Source organism: Nerophis lumbriciformis, linkage group LG21, assembly GCF_033978685.3.
Source record: "Nerophis lumbriciformis linkage group LG21, RoL_Nlum_v2.1, whole genome shotgun sequence".
NCBI lineage: Eukaryota > Metazoa > Chordata > Actinopteri > Syngnathiformes > Syngnathidae > Nerophis > Nerophis lumbriciformis.
This window is the reverse complement of record NC_084568.2, coordinates 16,160,001-16,172,942: the sequence shown is the minus strand read 5'-3', so window position 1 is coordinate 16,172,942 and position 12,942 is coordinate 16,160,001. Positions and strand designations below refer to the sequence as shown.

The window sequence follows — 12,942 nt, the reverse complement described above, 5'->3', positions numbered from 1 at the left end:
TAGGTACACCCCAAATATTAGGGTCTCTTTTAGCCAGATTATTAGGTATGTCCTAAACACTAGGTTTGCCCAAAATATTAGGTAGGCCTGTGGTCAAACTATTAGGAACACCCAAAATATTCAGTTATCCTTTTGTCAAAATTTTAGGCACGTCCAAAACATTAGGTACTTGTGGTAAAAATACTGGTTATGTCCGAAATATTAGGTATGCATGTGGTCAAAATATTAAGTACATTAACATATTAGGTTCTCTTTTAGCCAGATTACATATGTCCAAAACAGTAGGTATGCCCAAAATATTAGGTTCGCCTGTGGTCAAAATATTAGGTAGGCCTAAAATATTAGGTTCTCTTTTAGACAGATTATTAGGTATGTCCAAAGCATTTGGTATGCCCAAAATACTAGGTACGCCTGTTGTCAAAATATTAAGTTATCCTTTTAGTCAATATATTAGGCACGCTCAAAACATTAGGTACCTGTGATCAATATACTGGGTATGCCCCAAAAAAATCATGTATACCTGTAGTCAAAATATTAGGTACACCCACAATATTAAGTTCTCTTTTAGCCAGACTTTTAAGTACACCCAAAACATTAGGTACACCCAAAATATTAGGTATGCCTGTGGTCTAAATATTAGGTTGTCCTTTAGTCAAAATATTAGGTACGTGTGGTCAAAATACTGGGTATGACTGAAACATTAGGTACACCTCTGGTCAAATTATTAGGTACACCCACAATATTAAGTTCTCTTTTAGCCAGACTTTTAAGTACACCCAAAACATTAGGTACATCCAAAATATTAGGTATGCCTGTGGTCTAAATATTAGGTTGTCCTTTAGTCAAAATATTAGGGACGTGTGGTCAAAATACTGGGTATGACCGAAACATTAGGTACGCCTCTGGTCAAATTATTAGGTACACCCAAAATATTAGGTTTTCTTTTAGCCAGATTATTAGGCATGCCCAAAACAGTAGGTAGTCAAAATACTGGGTATGGCCAAAACATTAGGTATGCCTGTGGTCAAAACTGGTTATATTTTAGCCTGATTAGTTATGCTCAAAATATTAGATACACCTGTGGTCCAAATATTAGGCACACCCAAAACATTAGGTAGTCGTGGTCAAAATACTCTTTTAGCCTGATTATTAGTTATGCTCAAAACATTAAGTACATCTATGGACAAAATATTAGGTACACAAGAGGTCAAAATATTAGGGACACCTAAAATATTAGATGCAGATTAGGCCAAGACACATTTCCCCCAAATATCAGGTTCACATTCATGTTGAGATGCTTCCAAAAGTAAAATAATCCAACAAGTATATAAATATAAAATATACAAGTATAAAAACGAGAAATATATCGTGATGAAATAGAGCACACAGCTTGGACATTTGGCTCGTCAGGAATATTTCTTTATTTACAAGCTTTAGCCACAATTATTGTAGTATGTACGGGACTGTTGGCCTCTGCGGGTCCAAAATGTTCCCAGTGAAAAAGACGCCGGCCCCTCACTCGTCTGCGAAGCACCAGCCGGACTGAAACGTTCCCAAAGAAACGTCAAAGTTCTTCAGCGAGCCTTCAGCTCACAGTCATCAAAAAAAAAACAAAAAAAAAAGAGAGAGAAAAGACTAAGAAAGAAACAAATAATAATCAAGTCAGGAAGACACTTCTTCGCCCACCAGTCCGCTTCGGAACGCTAACAGCGCAACTAAATCGCGTGTGTACAGTATTTTTCGGACTATAAGTTGCAGTTTTTTTCATAGTTTGGCCGGGGGTGCGACTTATGTGTGAAATTATTAACACATTACCGTAAAACATCAAATAATATTATTTAGCTCATTCACGTAAGAGACTAGACGTATAAGATTTCATGGGATTTAGCGATTAGGAGTGACAGATTGTTTGGTAAACGTATAGCATGTTCTATATGTTATAGTTATTTGAATGACTCTTACCATAATATGTTACGTTAACATACCAGGCACGTTCTCAGTTGGTTATTTATGCCTCATACAACGTACACTTATTCAGACTGTTGTTCACTAGTCTTTATTTATTTTAAATTGCCTTTCAAATGTCTATTCTTGGTGTTGGCTTTTATCAAATACATTTCCCCCCAAAAATGCGACTTATATTCCAGTGCGACTTATATATGTTTTTTTTCCTTCTTTATTATGCATTTTGGGCCGGTGCGACTTATACTCTGGAGCGACTTATACTCCGAAAAATACGTCATTTGTGGACAGAGAAGGGTTAACTCCAAAGCGGACTGGCAGGTGCAAGGTTGTCTGGTGTGTTGGGAGAGTAATAAGGCAAATACAAAAGTGACTTTCTTGCTAGCTTTTCACCACAGCTTACATACATCCACATATATATATATTGATATATATGCACACGCACATACAGTCTATATGTACACATACTGTACATGCATAATAGAAAGACATTCTGGTTAGCAACATGACGACATCGCTAAAGTTGATACGCAAAAACAAGAACAGGCTCCACCCACTTTCCCGTAGTCTGTTGTGCAACGTTAGCATTGCTGTTTGCATCGCTGTTAGCTTCGCTTTTAGCTTAGCCGTTAGCATCGCTGTGGTGGTGCTCAGAGTTGTAGTTTAACGAGTCACGTAAAAAGAGAACAATACCAATATGGTACAAGGCTCATCTTTAAGTAGGCGGTCCTCCATTTTAAAGACGGCGACCTAGTAGTGGAAGTTGTTGGCCTGCTGGCTGAGCGGCGACGAGGCGGGTATGAAGAGCGGTTTGGGGGGGGCGTCAGGTTTTAGGGAGGGGCCTCGTCGTACGATGGCCCCTCTTTGCGGGGTGTCGTGCTGCTCGATGTTGTAGCTGTGCTGGCGTGCCAGGTAGCCATGCGGGAGGAGGGGGTAGTGGCCCTCGCCGGCGCTGCCCGTGGAGTTCATGCGCGCGAGCAGCGGCGGGGGTTGGTGGGCGCTGCAGTTGCGTTGGCTGAAGCTGTGGTGGCGAGGGATCACGGAGCCGCCACCGCCGCCGCCGGGCATCTTAGCGGCGGCGGCGATGAGCGAGTGCCTCTGGGAGGAGTGTCTCCTCTCCAGCGTGGACAGGTGCTGGGGAGGCAAGTCGGGGGGGACGTCCATGCGCCGCGTGAGGCTGTCTCGGGGCAACGTGGACGAGCTATAGTATGGCGCCGACTCGGTTTCCGGAATCTGAGGTTGGACGCGGTTGGCGTAGGCGAGCTGGCCCCCTGCCCCGCCGGCCGCCAGACCCGACGGGCTGATCAGCTGAGGGGTCTTTGCCCCGCCCCCCTCGTGAATGTGCTTGAGGAGCTCGTCCAAGGAGGTGACCTCCATGACTTTGTGGGCGTAGGCGGGATAGTGCTGCTGGGACAGGTTGTGGACTTTGCGGTCGTCAGGCTGCAGGTGCCCCGCCCCCAGAAACTGTCCCCCGTAAGTGAAAACCTGCTGGGGCGTCACAGCTGAGGAGGGTCTACAGGCGTTGTTGCAGTTGTGGTTCTTCTCCCAGTGGTTCTTGAAAGCCTTCATGCTCTTGATGGGAAGCTCCGGGGTGGAGTCTGGAGTCGGGAGACCGGAGAGCTCGGAGTGGGGACGCAAAGGGTGCACCAAGTCCCCCATGCTCATTCCGTGAGGAGCGCCCCTCCTGGGCGGGAGCAGCTCCTTGCTGCTGGGGAACAAGGAACTGTAGATCTTGGGGGACGACACCTCCAGCTTGTCCTCCTTGCTCGGTCCGTCCAGGAGGCCGTTGAGCTTGGCCAGGTTGCGGAGGGACAGAGCGTGCGGGATCTGCACCTCGGGGTCTTTGGGAAGCTTCCGGGTCTTGTGTCCTACGCGGTTGCAGTAGCAGGACACCAGGAAGCCGGACAGGAAGGCCCCCAGGACGAAGGCCACCAGGACGCACGCGATGAGGAGCGTGTAGTGGACGCTGTGGTTGGACTTGTCCGCCTCGGGGGGACGTCTCACGCCTGGAAACACAAAAGACAACGTTGACCTTTGGCAAGCAGTGAGGGACACAAACAAGGTCGGTGGACCTGGCTGGACCGCAGCGCTGGCTGAAAAGTCACTTTGAAATATTGATGGAGGACAGAGTGTGCTGCGTCTTGGCAAACTTCCAATACATATACGCTTTATTGTCAATTGTTTTTATTGGAATGACAAAATGAACATTTATATTCAGTGGGAACAGAAAAGTTCCCACTAAGTAGAACACTCAATAGTCCACTCACTGTGTCCCAATACTTTTGTGTTGCAGACATGAATCAAAGATTGGTGAATGAGCACAGTAAAAAGTCAGAAATCATCTTTGGATGAAATGACAGCAGATGGCAGTCACTGAAAACCTCATCCCAGAAACACTTCCTGCAAGTAGACCTGCACAAGACTGGACAATCTACACCTGAATGATTCACACACCAAGAAACTACAAGTACGACAACTACAAAACACTACTACAACTACGATAAACCGCAACACACCAACTATAAACCACAATACACTTACAAAAACTAAAAGAAACTACAAGTACGACAACTGCAATACACTACAAGTACAAGAAACTACAATACACCACTACTACTACAATAAACCACAATACACTACTACAAGAAACTACAAGTACGACAACTACATAAAACTACTACAAGATGCTACAATACACTATACAACTACAAGAAACTGCAAGTACAAAAACAACAACAAAAACTAAAAGTATGACAGCTACAAGAAACTACAAGTACAACAGCTATAATACACTACTACAAGATACTACAAAAACTACAACTACAATACACTACAACTATAAACCACAATAAACTACATGTACAACAGCTACAATACACTACAAGAAACTACAAGTATGACAACTACACAACACTACTACAAGAAACTACAAGTACAGCAGCTACAATACACTATTACAACTACAAGAAACTGCAAGTACGAAAACTACGAGTACAACAGCTACATTACACTACTACAACTACAATAAACTACAAGTACAACCGCTACAATACACTATTACAAGGTACTACAAGTACGACAACTACAATACACTACAACTATAATCCACAATAAACGACAAGTACAACAGCTACAATACACTACAAGTATGACAACTACACAACTACAAGAAACTACAAGTACAGCAGCTACAATACACTATTACAACTACAAGAAACTGCAAGTACGAAAACTATGAGTACAACAGCTACATTACACTACTACAACTACAATAAACCACAATACAACATTACAACTACAATACACTTTTACCACTAAATGAAACTACACTACTACAACTACAACAAAGTACAAGTACATCAGCTACAATACACTACAACTACAAGATACTACAAGTACGACAACTCCAATACACTACTACAACTACAATAAACCACAATACTACAATAAACCACAATACACTTTTACCACTAAATGAAACTACAATACACTACTACAACTACAAGAAACTACAAGTACAACACCTATAATACACTACTACAACTATAAACCACAATAAACTACAAGTACAACAGCTACAATACACTACAAGTATGACAACTACACAACACTACTACAACTACAAGAAACTACAAGTACAACAGCTACAATACACTACAAGTATGACAACTACACAACACTACTACAACTACAAGAAACTACAAGTACAGCAGCTACAATACACTGTTACAACTACAAGAAACTGAAAGTATGAAAACTACAAGTACAACAGCTACATTACACTACTACAAGAAACTACAAGTACGACAGCTACATTACACTACTACAACTACAACTAACCACAGTACAACATTACAACTACAAGAAACCACAATACACTTTTAAATGAAACTACAAGAAACTACAAGTACGACAAGTACACAACACTACTACAAATTCAAGAACCTACAAGTACAACAGCTACAATAGACTATTACCACAAGAAACTACAAGTACGACAGCTACATTACACTACTACAACTACAATTACGACAGCTACATTATACAACTACAATAATCTGTAAGTACGAAAACAAGTATGACAGTCACATTACACAACTACAATACACTACTACAACTACAATACACTACAAGTACAACAGCTACAATACACTACACTACGACAACTACAAAAAACTGTAAGTACGAAAACGACAATACACTACTGGTATGACAGCTACGTTACACTACTACAACTACAAGAAACTACAAGTACTACATTACACTACTACAACTACAATAAACCACAATACACTACTACAACTATAAACCGCAATACACTTTTACCACTAAATGAAACTACAATACACTACTACAACTATAAACCGCAATACACTTTTACCATTAAATGAAACTACAATACACTAATACAACTATAAACCGCAATACACTTTTACCACTAAATGAAACTACAAAACACTACAAGTACAACAACTACAAGTACGACAGCTACATTACACTACTAGTAAGACAGCTATGTTACACTACTAAAACTACAATAATCTGCAAGTACTACAACTACAATGAACCACAATACACCACTACAACAGCTACAATACACTACAAGTACAACAGCTACATTACACTACTACAACTACAATACCCTACTACAACTACAATAAACCACAATGAAACACTACAACTACAATAAACCACAATACAATACTACAACTATACACCACAATACACTTTTACCACTAAATGAAACTACAATACACTACTACAACTACAAGAAATTACAAGTACGACAACTACAATACACTACCACAACTACAGTAAATCACAATACACCTAAAATAAGTTACAATGCAATTCCACAACTACAATAAACCACAATATACTACTACAACTACAATAAGCAACAATACACTACTAAAACCACAATCCACTTATAATAAATTAAACTATAATAATTTACTACAACTACAGTAAACAATACACTACTACAAATACAATAAACCACAATACACTACTAAAACTTTTAATAAACCATAACACACTACTTCAACTACAGTAAACCACAATACACTTATACAACTAAATGAAACCACGACATAATGCTACAACTACAGTAAACCACAATACACTTATATAACTAAAATAAACCACAACACACTACTACAGCTACAATAAACCACAATACACTTTTACTACTATATGAAATTACAATATACTACTACAACTACAGTAAACTACAATACAATCCTACAACTACAGTAAACTTCTACAACTAAAATAAAGTACTACAACTACACTTCAACTAAAATAAACTACAATACACTACTAAAATTACAATACACGACTACAACTATTAACCATAATATACTACTACAACTACAATAAACTACAATAAACCACAATACAATACTACAACTATAACACACAAAACACTTTTATAACTAAATAAAACTACAAAATACTACTACAGTTCTACAACTAAAATAAACTACAATACACTACTACAACTAAAATAAACCCCACTACACTTCTACAGTAAACCACAATACACTACTACAACTACAATAAACCACAACACAACACACTACTACAAGTACAATAAACCACAACACACTACTACATCTACAATAAACCCCACTACACTTCTACAGTAAACCACAATACACTACTACAACTACAATAAACCACAACACACTACTACAAGTACAATAAACCACAACACACTACTACAAGTACAATAATCCACAACACACTACAAGTACAATAAACCACAACACACTACTACAAGTACAATAACCCACAACACACTACTACAACTACAGTAAACCACAATACACTACTACAAGTACAATAAACCACAACACACTACTACAAGTACAATAACCCACAACACACTACTACAAGTACAATACACCACAACACACTACTACAAGTACAATAAACCACAACACACTACTATATCTACAATAAACCACAATACAATACTACAACTATGACACACAAAACACTTTTACAACTAAATAAAACTACAATATACTACTATAGTAAACCACAGTACACTTCTACAACTAAAATAAACTACAATACACTACTACAACTAAAATAAACCACACTACACTTCTACAGTAAACCACAATACACTACTACAAGTACAATAACCTACAACACACTACTACAAGTACAATAACCCACAACTACAACTACAGTAAACCACAACACACTACTACAAGTACAATAATCCACAACACACTACTACATCTACAATAAACCACAATACAATACTACAACTATAACACACAAAACACTTTTACAACTAAATACAACTACTACAGTAAACCACAGTACACTTCTACAACTAAAATAAACCACACTACACTTCTACAGTAAACCACAATACACTACTACAATTACAGTAAACCACAATACACTACTACAACTACAATAAACCACAACACACTACTACAAGTACAATAATCCACAATACAATACTACAACTATAACACACAAAACACTTTTACAACTAAATAAAACTACAATATACTACTATAGTAAACCACAGTACACTTCTACAACTAAAATAAACTACAATACACTACTACAACTAAAATAAACCACACTACACTTCTACAGTAAACCACAATACACTACTACAACTACAATAAACCACAACACACTACTACAAGTACAATAACCCACAACTACAACTACAGTAAACCACAACACACTACTACAAGTACAATAATCCACAACACACTACTACATCTACAATAAACCACAATACAATACTACAACTATAACACACAAAACACTTTTACAACTAAATAAAACTACAATATACTACTACAGTAAACCACAGTACACTTCTACAACTAAAATAAACCACACTACACTTCTACAGTAAACCACAATACACTACTACAATTACAGTAAACCACAATACACTACTACAACTACAATAAACCACAACACACTACTACAAGTACAATAATCCACAATACAATACTACAACTATAACACACAAAACACTTTTACAACTAAATAAAACTACAATATACTACTATAGTAAACCACAGTACACTTCTACAACTAAAATAAACTACAATACACTACTACAACTAAAATAAACCACACTACACTTCTACAGTAAACCACAATACACTACTACAACTACAATAAACCACAACACACTACTACAAGTACAATAACCCACAACACACTACTACAACTACAGTAAACCACAACACACTACTACAAGTACAATAAACCACAACACACTACTACAAGTACAATAACCCACAACACACTACTACAAGTACAATAAACCACAACACACTACTACAAGTACAATAAACCACAACACACTACTACATCTACAATAAACCACAATACAATACTACAACTATAACACACAAAACACTTTTACAACTAAATAAAACTACAATATACTACTATAGTAAACCATAGTACACTTCTACAACTAAAATAAACTACAATACACTCATACAACTAAAATGAACCACACTACACTTCTACAGTAAACCACAATACACTACTACAATTACAATAAACCACAACACACTACTACAACTACAATAACCCACAACACAGTACTACAAGTACAATAAACCACAATACACTACTACAAGTACAATAACCCACAGCACACTACTACAAGTACAATAACCCACAACACACTACTACAAGTACAATAAACCACAACACACTACTACAAGTACAACAAACCACAACACACTACTACAAGTACAATAACCCACAACACACTATTACAACTACTATAAAACACAGCACACTACTACAAGTACAATAACCCACAACACACTACTACAAATACAATAAACCACAACACACTACTACAAGTACAATAAACCACAACACACTACTACAAGTACAATAACCCACAACACACTACTACAAGTACAATAAACCACAACACACTACAGTAAACCACAACACACTACTACAACTACAGTAAACCACAATACACTACTACAAGTACAATAACCCACAATACACTACTACAAGTACAATAACCCACAACTACAAATACAGTAAACCACAACACACTTCTACAAGTACAAAAACCCACAACACACTACTACAACTACAGTAAACCACAACACACTACTACAAGTACAATAAACCACAATACAATATTACAACTACAATAAACCACAACACACTACTACAAGTACAATACTCCACAACACACTACTACAAGTACAATAACCCACAACTACAAATACAGTAAACCACAACACACTACTACAAGTACAATAAACCACAACACACTACTACAAGTACAATAAACCACAATACAATACTACAACTACAACAAACCACAACATACTACTACAAGTACAATAATCCACAATACACTACTACAAGTACAATAACCCACAACTACAAATACAGTAAACCACAACACACTACTACAAGTACAATAAACCACAATACACTACTACAAGTACAATAACCCACAACTACAGTAAACCACAACACACTACTACAAGTACAATAAACCACAACACACTACTACAAGTACAATAACCCACAACACACTACTACAACTACAGTAAACCACAATACACTACTACAACTACAATAAACCACAACACACTACTACAACTACAACAACCCACAACACACAACTACAAGTACAATAACCCACAACACACTAAGTACAATAAACCACAACACACTACTACAAGTACAATAAACCACAACACACTACTACAAGTACAATAACCCACAACACACTACTACAAGTACAATAACCCACAACACACTACTACAACTACAGTAAACCACAATACACTACTACAAGTACAATAAACCACAACACACTACTACAAGTACAATAACCCACAACACACTACTACAACTACAGTAAACCACAATACACTACTACAAGTACAATAACCCACAACACACTACTATAACTACAATAAACCACAACACACTACTGCAAGTACAATAACCCACAACACACTAAGTACAATAAACCACAACACACTACTACAAGTACAATAACCCACAACTACAACTACAGTAAACCACAACACACTACTACAAGTACAATAACCCACAACACACTAAGTACAATAAACCACAACACACTACTACAACTACAATAAACCACAACACACTACTACAAGTACAATAACCCACAACTACAACTACAGTAAACCACAACACACTACTACAAGTACAATAAACCACAATACACTACTACAATTACAATAAACCACAACACACTACTACAACTACAATAACCCACAACACAGTACTACAAGTACAATAAACCACAATACACTACTACAAGTACAATAAACCACAACACACTACTACAAGTACAATAAACCACAATACAATATTACAACTACAATAAACCACAACACACTACTACAAGTACAATACTCCACAACACACTACTACAAGTACAATAACCCACAACACACTACTACAAGTACAATAAACCACAACACACTACTACAACCACAATACAATACTACAACTACAACAAACCACAACATACTACTACAAGTACAATAACCCACAACTACAACTACAGTAAACCACAACACACTACTACAAGTACAATAAACCACAATACACTACTACAATTACAATAAACCACAACACACTACTACAACTACAATAACCCACAACACAGTACTACAAGTACAATAAACCACAATACACTACTACAAGTACAATAACCCACAACAACAAATACAGTAAACCACAACACACTACTACAAGTACAATAAACCACAACACACTACTACAACTACAATAACCCATAACACACAACTACAAGTACAATAAACCACAACACACTACTACAACTACAATAAACCACAACACACTACTGCAAGTACAATAACCCACAACACACTAAGTACAATAAACCACAACACACTACTACAAGTACAATAAACCACAACACACTAAGTACAATAAACCACAACACACTACTACAAGTACAATAACCCACAACACACTACTACAACTACAGTAAACCACAATACACTACTACAAGTACAATAAACCACATCACACTACTACAACTACAATAACCCACAACACACTACTTCAACTTTAATAAACCATACTACACTACTACACTTACAATGTAATACTACAACAAAGTACAATAGACTACTCCAAGTAGTACATAATCGTGGGTTAAAATACTGTAATAGTGTGCCTAATGAAGTGGCCAGTTTGTCAAACAGGCGGACACCCTCATGTCAGGGGAGGACAGGTTACCATGGCAACCAATAACAAGACAGATGGTCGTGGCCAGACGAGGAGACAAGAAAGTCTAACAAGACGTCATGAGGAAGTCTGAAGATGGCTTCCACTGTTTCACATGTGACCTCCTGATTGGTTGGCTGATTGCCAAACAACAATCACACAGCAGGGGGCGCTGTCCAGGACATGTGAATAGCTGGAGTCAATCATCTAAATAAAAATATCCACGTTTTGGACAAGGTCCCCTGGCAGGAGGGAAGGTTCTCGAAGTGTTCACCATTGAACTCCATCAATATTTCAAAGCTCGGCCACACTTTCTTTCCATTGGCTGCAGCTGACCGCCAATCAGGACGATGTCTCCACCTCTACATGTTCTCATGTTCTTCCTGGTGGGACGGTGCCACTGAAGAACACACGCACGCACTTGACATGCACGCTAGGCACATGCACGCTACACACATGCACGCTCTTCACTCGGTCTTAAAGTGACAGTCCACGCCCACCTTTACCTCCACCACGTGGGACTGCAGCTTTAAGGGGGCGGGGTCAGGTGTTAGTCTAACAGGCAGGTCAGGCAGGGGACATCACAGGGTCAGGGGGGGTTATAATCACAGTGGGGCCCTGTCAGTTGCATACTCTACATAGTATTACTTTTTGACACATTTAAGCATTTCCAAATAGAGAAAATATTTGATAATGAACGTT

General features: G+C 38.2%; 1 protein-coding gene across 2 annotated transcripts in view; it reads right to left on the bottom strand.

The window, feature by feature from the left end:
- Positions 1-1,408: 1,408 nt before the first annotated feature.
- The window catches only part of sema6cb (semaphorin 6Cb), a 185,240-nt gene continuing 173,706 nt past the window's right edge, over positions 1,409-12,942 (bottom strand). For both annotated transcript variants that reach the window (XM_061982832.1, XM_061982833.1), the window contains one exon: positions 1,409-3,968. In XM_061982832.1, coding sequence (XP_061838816.1) covers positions 2,713-3,968 — 1,256 coding nt within the window. In that variant the 3' untranslated portion in view covers positions 1,409-2,712. The remainder of the gene's footprint in view (positions 3,969-12,942) is intronic.